We start from the raw sequence: 15321 nt of genomic DNA on the forward strand, positions 1-15321 counted from the left end.
TCTTATCTGAATGTTTTTTTCTTCATTCTTAGCTTATTTCCTTCAAAATTATATAACTAACCTTTCATTGCTATTGGTTCCAGGATGGACAGCCTTCATTTACACAATGTCTGGCAATGTGTATGTTGGTGAGTATGTTTTTGTTCAGTTCTCAGTTTCAGCTAAACTACTGTATTCAAAAGATGGATTCAATTTCCTGAAATTGCTTGTTTAGAAAATAAGACAAGCTGAAACCCAGGAGTTTAGAGTTTGTTCTGAGTGCAACTGGAAATGGCTTTATGGAACAACTTCGTTATTAGGTATCAGCAACAAAGTTAATTTGTTTCAGCAATCTGAAAAACAGGCAAGTTTTGTAATTTTATTATCATGTGCACACACACTAAAGTGTAGGATACCTCTATATGAGAGAGAGAAAATAAAAAGCATTTCCCCAAAGTATTTCTGATCCCCAGAACAAATACTTCTTAGAGAGGGAAAGGGAAAAAAAAACATTTTATGGAGCTGTTTCCACTGACTCATCACTTCAACAGAAACAACTAATCTCCTCAAATGGCAGGGAATAAGAAAAACAACTCATGAATTTTAGTAATAAGGATACAAACTCTCATAGAGAATGTGAAAAAAGCAAGTGAGAATACAGGCAATTTAGGATTAATAAGGTGAAGGGAGATGGAAGGTGAAATCAATAAGTGAAATCTAAACTCATTGTACTCAATTGTTTCAGCCTTGTTTCCTGCCATACTTTAAAAAAAAAAGAGCATATTAACAACAACAACAACAAAAATAACAATAACAATAATGATAACAATAAAATGCTATCCAATAAATAAGAGTGACATGTACTTTGAGTTATTTTTCCAGGAATATAGGATTCCCTTGAGTCATCCTGACTCTTTTGTCTTCCCTCCGCTATGATCAAGGGTATATATGTGTAAAAAACTGACACGTTTTGGTCATTTTCTCTGCCCAGACTATTTCCTTACCCCAGGTTTTAATCTATCTGTTCCAATATGTATAATCTTATTGGTCATATCACTTTCTTCTCTGCAAAGTCAGCTGGGAGATCAAACTCACAAGCTCAGCCTCATAAGTACCATTTTGTAGCTTCTTGAGCTGCCCAGTCAATGAAGAAAGCTAGGATTCTAGTTCTTTTCTCTTTGTTTGCTCATTTGCTCTTGGAGGGCCCAACAAGCAGGAAAATGGCAAGCAGACAACTGGAGAGGAAATGAGAAGCACAAAGACAACCCTCTTGTCTGACAAAGTTGAGGTTGAGAAAAAAAATGTTTATTAAAATTATCTTTCTCTTCTAAACTTTCTAATATACCTAACAATGAAAATGCCAGGTGCTAAGCTCAGTATTTGTGTTGCAAAGAAAGACAAAAGTCAGTACCTGCCCTCAAGGAGCTCACAGTCTAATGGGGGAGACGACATGAAACAACAAAATATATACAAGATAAATGAGAGACAAGAATTATGACACTAAAAAATGAAAGAATTGTCATAAGAGAAATATGAAGAAAACAGTAAGAGAATTTAGAGAAGGAAAGGATCATTTTGGCAGGGAAGATCAGGGAAAACTCCATAGAGGTAATGGTATCATGAATCAATGTGTTGTAGAGAATATAGGTTTTGGAGTTAAGAAGGCTTGTGTTCAGATTCCATCTCTGACACATAGTTGCTTTATAACTTTGGGCAATTCACTTAATTCTCTGAACTTCCACTGTCTAAGAGCATAGAATCATAAATTAAGAGCTTAAATGGACTTGAGGACATCTTGTCTTATCTACTAAGTCATAGAGAATTATCAAAACCTACTTGGTGGGAACAGCTAGGTGACATAGGGAGGCATTGGCCCTGGAATCAGGAGGACCTGAGTTCAAATCCAGCCTCAGACACTTGACACTAACCTAGCCATGTGACCCTGGGCAAGTCACTTAACCCTCACTGCCCCGCAAAAAAACAAACCTACTTGGTGTTGAAATTATTACACTGAATGAACCAGGAATCTTTAATGTATTAATCTAAAGCTTATATTGCCTGCTTCCCAGGGCTGTTAAGAGGAATGAAAATTCAAAAAACTTAAATGAAGTTAGTGAAACAAATGAAATTGAAATTTGAGTTATTTGTACCTCAAAGGACAATTAGAATTTTTTTTAAAGACCAAGTCTCTTTCTCTTGTCTGGGCTGGAAATGCAGGTCTGGTATCCTTGACCCAGCTCTATTCTGATCAACAGGGGGTTTTGGACATGTTCTGTTTCCTACTTGGGCTGGTTTCTACCCTGATAAGTAGTATTTCAGTAAGTAGAGATGCCAGGGTGAGAGGAAGCAGGTTACAGGAAAAGGGTATAACATAAGAAAAGGCACGTAGACAGAACAGTATAGCATATATTGAAGGGGAGAGAATACTTGAGTTTGTCTGGGATAATATAGAGGTTCATGAAAGAGAATACTGGTATAAGGGAAGTTGGGGCCAGATTGTAGAGGGACGTTAAGCAACCCTGAAAAATTTTACTACTTTATAATTCACCCACCAAAAGAACCCAGATTTCCTCATTTGAGTTTCATAGCATCAAGTTTATTGTTTGGTTCATAGAAAACATTAAAAGAAATACTTAAAAATCTCAACTACTTTTCAGTCATTGTTTAACAAAAAGCTAATTGTAGTACCCAAGTAGTACCAAAAATATATTTCATCAATTTAAAATAGTATATATTGAGCATCTATGTGTTCAGTGCTATTTCACGGAATGAAGCAAAAGAGGCCTCTACCTTCTAGAAGTTTGCAATCCATTTTGGGAGGAAAATATACATATAGGAAGTTGATAACATTTGACCGTATGTACTAAAATGTGTTATGTAAAATACTAAATGAGTGCCAAGAAGATAAGGAAAAAGAAAGAAAAGGAAAGGGAGAAAAGAAGAAAGAAGGAAAGAAAGAGAGAGAGAGAAAAGGAAAGAAACAAAGAAAGAAAAAGAATAAAGAAAGAGGAAGGAAGGAAGGAAAGAAAAGAAATTGGAAATTTAACTTTGGGAAAGAGATGTACAATAGTGAGTTACACTCCGCAAGTACAGTATTCAATTAGAAACAGGATTTAAGGTTGCTTTGCCCTTTTACAAATGCTTAGACAGTCAAATCCAAAAATATTTGCAATTAAATTGTTTTCAGTTGGATTTTTCCCCTTAACTCTACAGTAAAATTGAGCATTTTTGGCAAAGGTTAGCAATGGAAACTATTTATTATCTGATCTGGCTCTGTTTGTAAATGAAAGTTGTCAGAAAAAATAAAATATTCTATTTTCTAACTTATTTTAGACTTAGATTACTAGATTGATGAAAAATTAAGTGACCTGTGAACAAAGATTTTTATAAGGCTTGCTGCTAGAGTATGACTTTCCTTAAACATTTCATTTTACAATATGGAGACTAAAAGAATCCTTAAAAGTAAGGTAGGGGCCAGAATGACTTGGATTCTCACAGTTTCTAAGTAAAGATTTACATGAGTGTGTCATTTCATATGACCTTTCTACTAACAGATGAAGCAAAGAAGGGAAATGAAAGAAACTACTCCATATAGCCTCTAGGTTAGAGTTATTTGGTCAATTTGAATGCCTCTAAAAGCAATAAAAACAAGCCAGGTAGCCTGATTGGAAGCATAGGTTTCACACTTAGCCTTATTATTTATTTATTTGTTTGTTTGTTTATTAGACCTGCCCTCTCAGCAGTCACTTCATCCTAAAAGTAATAAAAACTTTTTATGAACTGGTTTGATCTCAGTCTATCTACTAAGTGCCCTGGTCTATAGCTGTGCTTGACTTGGAATCAGGAGGACATGAATTCAAATTCTGCCTCAAATACTAACTAGTTGTGTGACCATTAGCAAGTCACTTAATTTTTCTTAGCCTCAGTTTCCTCATTTGTAAAAGAGAGATAATAATAGTATCTACCTCCAATGAGATAATAACTGTAAAGCACTTAGCACAGGGCCTGGCACATAGTAAATACTACATACACTTCTCATTGTGAGGATGATGATGACGACAATAATGTTACAAGATTGTTGTGAGGATCAAATGAGATGACATAAGGTACTTTGCAAACTTAAAAGTAGGTTGTGTAGTAGAGCACCAGCCCTGGATTCAGAAGGACCTGAGTTCAAATCTAACTTGACACTTACTAGCTGTGGGACCCTAGGCAAGTCACTTAAACCCAATTGCCTTACCAAAAAAAAAAGTTCTACATAAATGCGAATTATTATTATTATTATATATAGAATATATAAATATATAGATTTATCCCATGTAGAATTGTTACAAATATATTTATTAAAAATATTTACATCTATTGAAATATACAATATGGCATGCATAATATACACATGTATATAAGCACGTACACCTATGTAGTGTACTGTGTATATGTATGTACATGTATGTACATATGCATACCCACATGTGTGCGTGCATGCAATAGAAATAATTCAGGGACCACAAGCCATTCCACAGTTTATCCACAATACCTTACATATAGTAGAAAATCATCATATAGTAATAAAATTTAGAGGCGGAAGGGGCTTTAGACACCATGTAATTCAACACCCTCACTTGACATAAATATTCTAACTCAGTCAGGTAGATATCTTTACTCCACCACTCCGTGCTTGGTCTTCTCTCTGTGCATTTATTCTTTTTTTTTAATCATTCTTGGAACTTTCTCCCACCTTTTCTGTACCTCTGTCTAGTTCCTATCCAGTCTTTGAGATTCAACCTAAGTCAACTTCAGGCTAAAATAGCAACCAGAAGCATTAAAAAGAAGCCAAGCTCTGCCAAAAAGATTCTAGTAAAGTTCTAAGAAAACACACAAGAAGAAGTGATAATGATAGCGAAAATAGAAGACAAATAGTAATAAATTTCTTTTCGGAGGGGCAGGGCAATGAGGGTTAAGTGACTTGCTCAGGGTCACACAGCTAGTAAATGTCAAGTGTCTGAGGTCAGATTTGAACTCAGGTTCTCCTGAATTCAGGGCCATGCTTTATCTACTGTGCCACCTAGCTGCCCTCAGTAATAAACCTTTATCCAGGAAGACCACCTGAAACCTTTGAGTGGACACAAGATAATAAATAAGGGAGCCAATGCTATAGGCTAGGATCTAAAGCTAGCAGGATCTTGGTTCTTCCTTGTCAGAACAACAGAAGACCAAGCCAACTGTTATAACTTGGACCACTGGGAGATGAGTCTGTTTGGTGTACACTGGCCCAGAGACTTTGGAGATGCCTGAAGCCAGTGCCTCAGTAACCAGAACAGGAGACAAAGCTAGCACACTGTGCAGACCAAGCTAGAACAACAGCATCCACCACAGCACCAAGTTAGCCAGAGTACCTAAGACCCATCAAGATGCCCAGAGCTAGCACTAAGAACCCCAGCACTGAGGAAGCCATTGGCAAGTCTTAGAAAGAGCGAGTGACAGCACACTTCCCAGGAAGCCCATTACTGAGCCACATTAGGAAAGAGGGCCAGTTTATTCCCCAGGTAGCACAAGCATCAAGGAACCTTACAAGAGACCTGAAACCCATATTCTTGTCAGAGCCAGTAGGAAAGAGAGGGCCAGTTTAGCAACCAGGCAGCTCCAGGACCAGTGACTTAATAGAACAATCCAGGAGATGAAGGCTTCAGTTGGGGTCAGGTTGGGGTTTGTGCAAAGAAGAGGCCAAACCCATGTTGGGCCCCCAAGAAACTAACTCAGATGCCCAAGATTCTGGCAGAGGGTGGAGTCTAGTCCTAGTCACCTAATCCAGAAGAAGAATCTGTAGCATCCAGATTGTAGTGGGAAGAGTACCAAGCAATGCCTTCTCAAGGCATTCAAGAATGTGAAGGGGAAGGGCATCTGGATGTAGTCAATTAAGTAAAATCTCAATTAAAAAACTAAGCAGGGAAAATGAGGAAATAGAACAACATACTAAATAAAAGAATAAGAAATAAGAAGGAAATAAGAAGAAATCATAAGGTTCAAGAGAAGCCTATTAGATAAACAAAAAAGAAAGTCATTCCATAGTAAGTAGAAAAAAATAATGCCTTGCTAAAGGACCCCAAGAGTTGCTAGAAGCCATGAAGCAAGGGGAAAAAGTGAAAGTTAAGTTGCAAGTGAAACGAGCTTTTGAAGGAAAAAAATGGAAAAAATAAATAGCTTAGAATAGAAAGTACAATTCATTTTCCTACATAGTAGATTCCCTGAAAAACAGGATGGGACAAATAGCACTCAGTGATTCCATCAGACCAAAAAAATTAGAACTAAGTAAAATGATTGAAAAAATAGAAGAAAATTGAAAGTTTTTACTAAGTAAGATAATAGACTAAAAAAAAAACCCAAATAAACAGGGTAGGGAGGGATAATTTAAGAATCATCAGAATCCCAGAAAAACATAAATAAATAGAAAAAATCCAAATATTATATTTCAAGAAATCATAATGAAAGCTTCCCAGATCAAGTAGAATCAAAGGACAAACTGAATGTATGAACATTATAATGTTCACCATTTGAAAGAAACCTTAAATTAAAAACAAATATGATTGTAACAGCCAAAATCTATAGTTTTCAAGTAACAGGAAAAATTCTCCAAGTAGCTAGAAAGAAAAAAGTCATATACCAGGGGACCACAGTCAGAATCACTCAAAACCATGATGCAATGCCTTTATTTTATTTTATTTTATTTTATTTTATTTTATTTTATTTTATTTTATTTTATTTTATTTTGGTGAGGCAGTTGGGGTAAAGTGACTTGCCCAGGGTCACACAGCTAGTAAGTGTCAAGTGTCTGAGGTTGGATTTGAACTCAGGTCCTCCTGAATCCAGGGACAGTGCTCTATCACTGTGCCACCTACCTGCCTCAATGCCTTTAAGTAAGAGAAATTCTTGGTATGTTATTCTTCAAAAGGAAAAAGAAATAACTTGCCCTGAAAAACTGTCTTCTGACAAAATACAATATCGATGTTTTTTTTTAACTCAAAACCCTAGAATGTATAGGAATAAGTGGACCTTTCTTTAATTTGATTTTTTAAAAGTATCTATATAAAGGTAAGAGTTGGCATAATCTGAAGTAAAGAGACTCTAGAGGCCTTTTCAATTAGATCTGGGTAATTCAAATATAACCCAGGTATGTCACCACTATTATTTGTTTGGTTCTGGGAAGATTAGCTAAAGCAATAAAAAAAGAAAAAGAAAAAGAAAAGAAATTGGGTAATAAGCCCAGGCAAGGAAGAAACAAATGATCACAAGTGTAGATGATACTGTAGTTTATCTGGTTTAATACAAGGCTTCTCTTCCCAATAAGGCTCTAAATCCCATGAGGGGAGGAACTTGATTAATACTTCTTTTGTATATTCTCCAATGTGAGACACCTAGTAAAATGCTTGATAAATACTTGTTGAATTCCATTGCCTATGGCTATCAAGATATCTTTGCATTTCCCTAAGTGTACTTGGCTTTTACACATTACAATTCACATGAATTTATACAGGCTTTTCAAGGAAAAGTCATTACCAAAATATAAGAATTAGCCCCCAACTGAGAAATGGTCAAAGGATATGAACAGAGAGTTTCCAGATGAAGAAATCAAAGCTATCGCCATATGAAAAAAAATGCTCTAAGTCACTGTTGATTAGAGAAATGCAAATTAAAACAACCCTGAGATACCACCTCACACCTATCAGATTGGCTAATATCACAAGAAAGGAAAATAATAAATGTTGGAGAAGCTGTGGAAAAATTGAACACTAATACATTATTGGTGGAGTTGTGAACTGATCCACTCATTCTGGAGAGCAATTTGGAACTATGCCCAAAGAGCTATGGGACTGTGCATACCCTTTGACCCAGTAATACCACTACTAGGTCTGCATCTCAAAGAGATCATAGAAAAAGGAAAAGGACCCACATGTACAAAAATATTTATAGCAGCTCTCTTTGTGGTGGCAAAGAATTGGAAATCAAAGAAATGCCCATTAATTGGGGAATGCCTGAACAAGTTGTGGTATACGAATATAATGGAATACTATTGTGCTATAAGAAATGATAAGCAAGGGGTAGCTAGGTGGCACAGTGGATAGAGCACCGGCCCTGGATTCAGAAAGACCTGAGTTCAAATCCAGCCTCAGACACTTAACACTTACTAGCTGTGTGACCCTGGGCAAGTCACTTAACCCCAATTGCCTCACTTAAAAAAAAATGGTAAGCAGGGAGATTTCAGAAAAACCTGGAAAGAGTTAAGTGGACTGATGATGAGTGAAATGAGCAGCACCAGGAGAACATTGTACATAGTAACAGCAACATTGTTTGATGATCAACTGTGATAGACTTGGCTCTTCTCAGCAGTGCAATGATCTAAGACAGTTCCAAAGAACTCATGATAGAAAATGTTCTCCACATCCAGAAAAAAAGAACTGTGGATTCTGAATGCATATTGAGCTATACTGTTTCTTAAAAAAAGGGGGGGGGATTACCAAGCCATGGGGGGAAAAATGCAAACAAATATAATACATGACATTACCATTTGTTCTTTACTGCTTTGGCTATCAGAGAGCCAAAAATTAAAAGTTATACAAAGATGCTCAAGTAAATAAATTGGAAAATATCTTTCTTCTATGTTGAAAGTAAAGATGAATACACATCACACTTAGTATGTATATTGAAGATAATATGTAGTCATATATACTACATAATATAATACATAATGATCATTAAACTAAATATCTGTTCCCTTTTAAAGGCCCTGATGGTGAACAAGAAAAAATTGAACCTCATCACTCTGCAGTGTTGGGGGATGGTGACAGTGTCCAGGTAGAAAACAAGGTAACTCTCCATAATAATCATTATTGTTTTTTGAAATATTCCTTTTAGCTACTTTCTTAGAAATTGGCCAATGTTCTTAACTGAGTTCTCAATCTAAGTTTTAAGCTCTATCCTGGAGGAAAAAAAGAATCCATTATTATCAAATTTATCAAATCTCATTCATTTTTGAAATTTTCAGTGGTTCACTTCTGCCTCTTATCAGTAAGAACCTTAATTCTCAAGGATTTTTTTTCCTAAAATAAGTCAATTACTACTCTATCCCCAGGAAATTTCTAACCACAGCATTACTCCAGTCCCATTTTCCACAATGTAAAATGTTTGTCTTTAACTTAAATGGAATGATGCTTTTATTTTATTATTTTTCTGCTATTGCATTAAGAGCTAAAAGCAGACTTTTAGAAGTAGATATCTCCATGCTGGTGTTGTTTATTACTTCTGAATCTCATGGACAATACTTTGAAGGTACTGTGAATTCAAAAATTGAAGGAGGTATGCAATATATAACAAGTCTGTTTTTTGATTAATGATACTATGTAGAAAGACAAATCTTCTAGAGTTGTCTCTTGGGGTGGAGTAGGGGAATTCTCTTCTTGTAGTTCCTTTACCAGGAAGCTAGGTGGCACAATGGATAGAGTGCTGGGCCTGAAGTCAGGAAGACTCATCTCCCTGAATGCAAATCTGGTCTTGGATACTTATTAGCTGTGTGACCCTGGGTAAGCCACTTAATCCTGTTTGCCTCAGTTCCTTATCTTTAAAATGAGCTGGAGAAGGAAATAGCAAATCACTCTAGTATCTGTGCCAAGAAAACCGCAAATGGAGTCCAGAAAAGTTAGACACAATTAAACAACAACAAAAGTTCCTTTCAGATACTTGTTTTAAATACATTCTTCCCTTGAACTTTTAAGTTACTGCCATTCTAGCCAACTAAGTAGCACTGACTATGAGAGAGTTATCCACTCGGATAAAATGGCTTGCAAGACTAAAATTTCAGATCTCTTGGTAAGATTAATGTTGTAAGAAAAGGATGAACAAATTATTATAACTTAAACAAAAAATAGACAATTAGTAAGGAGTAGACCTGGCTTAAATCTGTTACTTAGAATCTTGGAATATAAATCTCAAGCTAAACAGTAGCCTTTTTGTGGTCATTTATTTAAGCTATGATTAACATCTGAGCTATGATAATATCTTAGTGTAGGCTCTAATTTCATCCATCCAGAATATTGCCACAAGCCTAGAAGTTAACAAAAAAGCCTCTGAAGAGCAATGCAAATGATTTCCCTAAAGCCTATACTTTACTCTGTGAGAGAGGCAGGGACAATATTGATCTCAAATTTTATATAAAATTATGATTAATGGATAAATGAGCTTGACTAGTTTTTCTGGAAACCTTCCATTGTTTTCAAGTCTTCCTTACTCCAAGTCCAGTGTTCTATCTACTATATAACCAAGACAAGAGAGTAGAAGATAGTATGAAGCACAGGTTTTGGGCTGCCCATCAAAATTAAGTAAACTATTGATAATCTAAATATGTGATTTCTGTTCAGTGACCAAGTAGATATTCTACTAGAGCAATAGCACTACATATATATGTGTGTGTATATTTATAACATAGAATATATTATATAATAATATATTTACACATATTCTATTCATATATTATATATTTATATAAGTATATGTATATATCTCACTCTTAAATTCTCACTCTAAATGAAATTAAAAGTTAAAAGGAAGTTACAGAGGGGCAGCTAGATGGTACAGTGGTTAAAGCACCGGCCCTGAATTCAGGAGTACCTGAGTTCAAATCCTGCCTCAGACACTTGACGCTTACTAGCTGTGTGATCCTGGGCAAGTCACTTAACCCCCATTGCCTGCAAAAAAAAAAAAAAAAAGGAAGTTACAGATAAATAAAAGTCTCTTGAATTGTTTTTTTCTTAAAGAGACAAATATTGTGATGGAGTTGGAAGAGGTAGATTTATAATGCATCCAAAGTGGCAAAAAACATTTCACAGGACACTAGATGGTCTCATAATGCTGTTCTCAATGTCAAATATTTGCAGCATGATCATAAAGATAATTTTGTTTATTCATTGCTATTGTTTATTAAAAATATTCTATGAATAAATCATTAAGATGTCAAATTCAATCAAAGAATACTTTGACACAGTGACTTCAGTGCAAATATAGGATGGTTGGTTGGTTGGTTGGTTGTCCTTTGTACTCACAGAGAACCAAGTTAGGGTCAAGTTATAGTGTGTCCAATTGTGGCTGATCAGAGCAATATGAACTCAGAATGCTCTACTAGAGGGCAGGCACAAATTATGTGAATATTTGGGATGAATTCTCTAAATTTGCATATCTTGCATTTCTTTTGAGCTACTTCAATTCTGATTTGCTCATAGAGTAGAGCATCTTCCCTGCTGAGGGCATGGTGGATGGACCTGTGCCAGTGTCTCTTTTGTCATGCAATCAGTTCCAAAGTTCTTAAGAGAGACCTTGAGAGTGTTCTTGTATCACTTTTTCTGACCACCATGTCAGCACTTGTCCTGTTGAACATTTAGTGACTTCAGTGCAAATATGGGTACCAGCATAGGGAAGGACAGAGAGATAGATGTTGAGAATGTAATCAAGAAATACAAAATGAGAGGCTAACAGTCATGAAGTGTACAGAAGTTTCATGCCTTTATTTTTTAAGTAGACAGTCAGGAAGAAGTTGGACATAGCAAGCACCAAATAACAACACAAGTGAAACTGATTACATTCTGCCAGGAAATGACTGGTTACTGTTGTGGGAAGTCATTTCCAAATCAGCAATCTGTGTATTGTCAGGCCACCTACTATTAGAGCAAAATTCAAAATCGATACCAAATTAAAGAAAGAATAAAAGGAGAAAATGTGGCATGTAGTTAAGGCAACATCAAATGACCTTCTTAAACAAGTTGTTAACACTAAAAAATGGGAAATGGAGAAAACAATGATCATTGACTCATCACTTCATCATTTCTTAAAGAAATTTAACTGATATACATTAATTACCATAGCAAGGAGCCCAAAAAAGCCTAGAAACTTTTTTTCCAGATATCACTCCCTTTGCAAGTGGAGAGATATTGTGGTGGTGGTGGTGGTGTTATGTCATTTTCAGAGGTATCCAACTCTTTGTGACCCCCATTTGGGGCTTTCCTGGCAAAGAAAGTGGCTTGCCATTTCCTTCTCCAGCTCATTTTATAAATGAGGAAACTGAAGCAAACAGGGTTAAGTGACTTGCCTAGAATCACAGAGTTAGTCAGTATCTGAAGCCAGATTTGAACTCATGAAGATAAGTCTTCTTGCTTCCAGGCCTGGTGTTTTAGACACTGTGCCACTTACCTGCACTGTCAATAAGTATACAAATGAATACACATAAAATAATTTAGCTCTTCAAGACAATATGTTCTAAGATTATTATCCAGAATGGCTCTTTTGCTTTAAAAAGTTATCAAAACTTGAACTAGTTACTTCATCCTTTTTGGATAGTACACAGTTCTGAGTCTGCAGTCAGGGGGACCTACGTTCAAATTCGACCTTATACATTCACTAGCTGAGTGACCCTAGACAAGTCACTTAACCCTGTTTGCCTCAGTTTCCTCATCTATAAAATGAGCTGGAGAAGGAAATGGCAAACCACTCCAGTATCTTTGCCAAGAAAACCCCAAGTAGGGTTGTGGAGAGTAAGACACAACTAAAATGACTCAACAACAACAACAATAACTGAAAGAAAAACACCCAAGTTTCACTGAAAATTGTGTTGCCAGTAGAGCTTTTTAAATGAATTATGGTCCTTCCACCCTATTTTAAAGCATCATATTGTGGTGGTTTCTGATACTTAAGAGAGTTTAGGGCTTGTGGAGCAGAGAGATCTTAAGTTGTTTGGAATTAATCAATCAGCAATTATAGGAGATACTTAGCACTGTGTCTGGGTACTTTGAAAAACACATAAAATGATTCTACCTCCGGGAAGCTCATGATGCAGCTGTAGGAAGGGGAATGAAGCACACACTATAAGTATATGAAATAATAAATGAAGCTTATCTTCTTCCTTCATCGCCTTTTCAGCAAATACAAAATACGTGTTTGTTTAGTTCCAGATAAATATTTATGACTTAAACCAATTTTACACCATCTACCTACTCATTTTCACTGTTTGATTAAGTAGTTTCAGTTCCCAGATGCTTGAATTTTAGACGTTACCCTGGCTGATCATGAAGCTAAGGCCTCATTTTAAACTTCCACCAGAGAAAACTAAAGAAGGAAATGATGGATTTAAGGAGAAAGGAAAAAAAAACCAGAAGCCTTAGCCTAATAAAATACAAACTCCTCCCTCATAGCCTCTGTTTTGCTTCAGTATCTAGAATCTAGCTCAATGCCTTGTTCTTTGTTCAATCTAAGGGGCGAACTAATTTAGTTGCATGAAGAGATTGATAATTTAAAGTTAAGATTATGAAGATGTAAAATTTAGTCAATTTGCTAAATGTGCAAGAGGATGGAAATCCAAACACAGATCTCCAGACAGTTCACTCATTTCTCAATTTAAACTTTTTTTTTGGTTATATGTTGTTTGAAATGAAAATGGGAGGAAAAAGAAATCATGCAAATGTCGAAAGGAGCCAACGATTGTATATGTAAACTTTTGACCAGTTACTACAAAATACATGGGTTATAACAGTGGTCTTCAGGCTCTTTTGACTGTGGACCCCATTAGCATAAAAGAGTATACACTCATATATAGGCATACTTACTTATTAATAAATTATAGGGGCAGCTAGGTGGCGCAGTGGATAGAGCACCGGCCCTGGAGTCAAGAGTACCTGAGTTCAAATCCGGCTTCAGACACTTAACACTTACTAGCTGTGTGACCCTGGGCAAGTCACTTAACCCCAATTGTCTCACTAAAAAAATATATATATATACATATTTACTGTGCTACTGATTCTATGAATCATAATATTCACACAAAAATAGAAGCTAAAAAAGGATAAAATAAAGACAATATAACATTTGATCTTAGAGTCAACCACTGGAGTAGATTAAGATAGTCCCATGATTAGACCTGTAATAAAGGAAATTCAATTTGATAGCTATGTAGAGGATAGATTGCATGGCAAAAATAAATGTTATATATTTATTTTTATTGTTTTTACTCATGAAAAGTCTGGAATTGTTTTATTTAAACCAAATTATATAAACCTGAGAGAAGCCCCCAAATAAACATATGAATGAAGATTAACCAAAAAGATGTTTTCTTAATTCATTCTGTTGCCTAATCTACTTGTAATCTGTTATCTTCATTATGGACCCAGGCATTCATTAAATGGAAATAGAACAGTTATTGTATAAAATGTTTGTTTCTTATGAAATACTTTAATTTAAAAGCTTAATGTTAAATTATAAATAAATATTATGGCTCCTAAAGAACAGATATGAAAAGATATCTCCACCTACTCCTTTGGAAAAGGTGTAGGTCCATGGGTGTACAAAATTGCATATGTTTTCAATCTTTTTTGATGTATTGATTAGTTTGCTGATTTTTTCATTTTATTTTTTAAAAATATTCTGTTATGTTGGTTGACTGTCAGGGAGGTTGGGGAGGAACATAGAGAGAAATTTAGGCAATATTTGTAATAAAAGCTAGTGATGATATTTAATTTTTTAAGAAATACATATTTTATAAGCTTATCTGTCTAGTTCTAGATGAATAGTATAACTGTCATATTCCCGGTAAAGAAAATATTTTGACAAATAGTTTTCAGATAATTAAATGGGGATCTAATGATTGATGAATAAGAAATGCCCTTTACTAAATAACAAATTCCACACTTGTAAATGATACAGTGTTTTTGAAGGCACAATGACAAATAGAACTCATTTTGAATTATAGTATAAAAATGTAAGTTAATTTGCCTGAGCCCTTGCTATGCAAGTTAACCTGTTTTCATTAAACTTCAATTAATTCCTCTCCCTCTGGACCATTGTCAAGCGGTGGTCAATACCAAGTTTGCAAAAATGATTAACCTTTTAGAAAATGATGATGGTAGTGTAATATTATTTTTCCAATGTTTTTATACAGGGTTCCTGACCAAGATTAACTTAATTTCCATTTTTTTTCTTTTTTTGTAATTTGGAAATGCTAAGACATTGTTCTGGCTCAGTCTTTGCACTTTGCTTCCCACTATATAATGCAAGGGGTTGACTTTTTCCACCACCAGTGTTGTGTAGAAAGGTCTTCAGAATTAAATTATGAACTTGGAACAGTTTTATCAAAGCATTACACATTTTAGTTGTTCTCTATTTGGTAGCCAAAAAATTCCAGACATAAACCTGATTATAATTTAATCCTTCTGTTATTGCATTAGGATGCTGAAAGAAGCCACTTTGTCTTAATAGCTGGGGAACCAATTAAGGAACCAATTGTCCAACATGGTAAGCCAACAGTGATGGTCT

General features: G+C 35.3%; 1 protein-coding gene across 1 annotated transcript in view; it reads left to right on the top strand.

Annotated features, from left to right (window-relative positions):
- Positions 1–15321, top strand: part of PIR (pirin) — a 118272-nt gene that overhangs the window by 98737 nt on the left and 4214 nt on the right. Inside the window, exons 7-9 of the mRNA XM_043995803.1 lie at positions 84–128; positions 8759–8841; positions 15234–15300. Of these exons, the coding sequence (XP_043851738.1) occupies positions 84–128; positions 8759–8841; positions 15234–15300 (195 nt within the window). The remainder of the gene's footprint in view (positions 1–83; positions 129–8758; positions 8842–15233; positions 15301–15321) is intronic.

This window comes from Dromiciops gliroides, chromosome 3 (genome assembly GCF_019393635.1).
Source record: "Dromiciops gliroides isolate mDroGli1 chromosome 3, mDroGli1.pri, whole genome shotgun sequence".
In the NCBI taxonomy this organism is placed as follows: domain Eukaryota; kingdom Metazoa; phylum Chordata; class Mammalia; order Microbiotheria; family Microbiotheriidae; genus Dromiciops; species Dromiciops gliroides.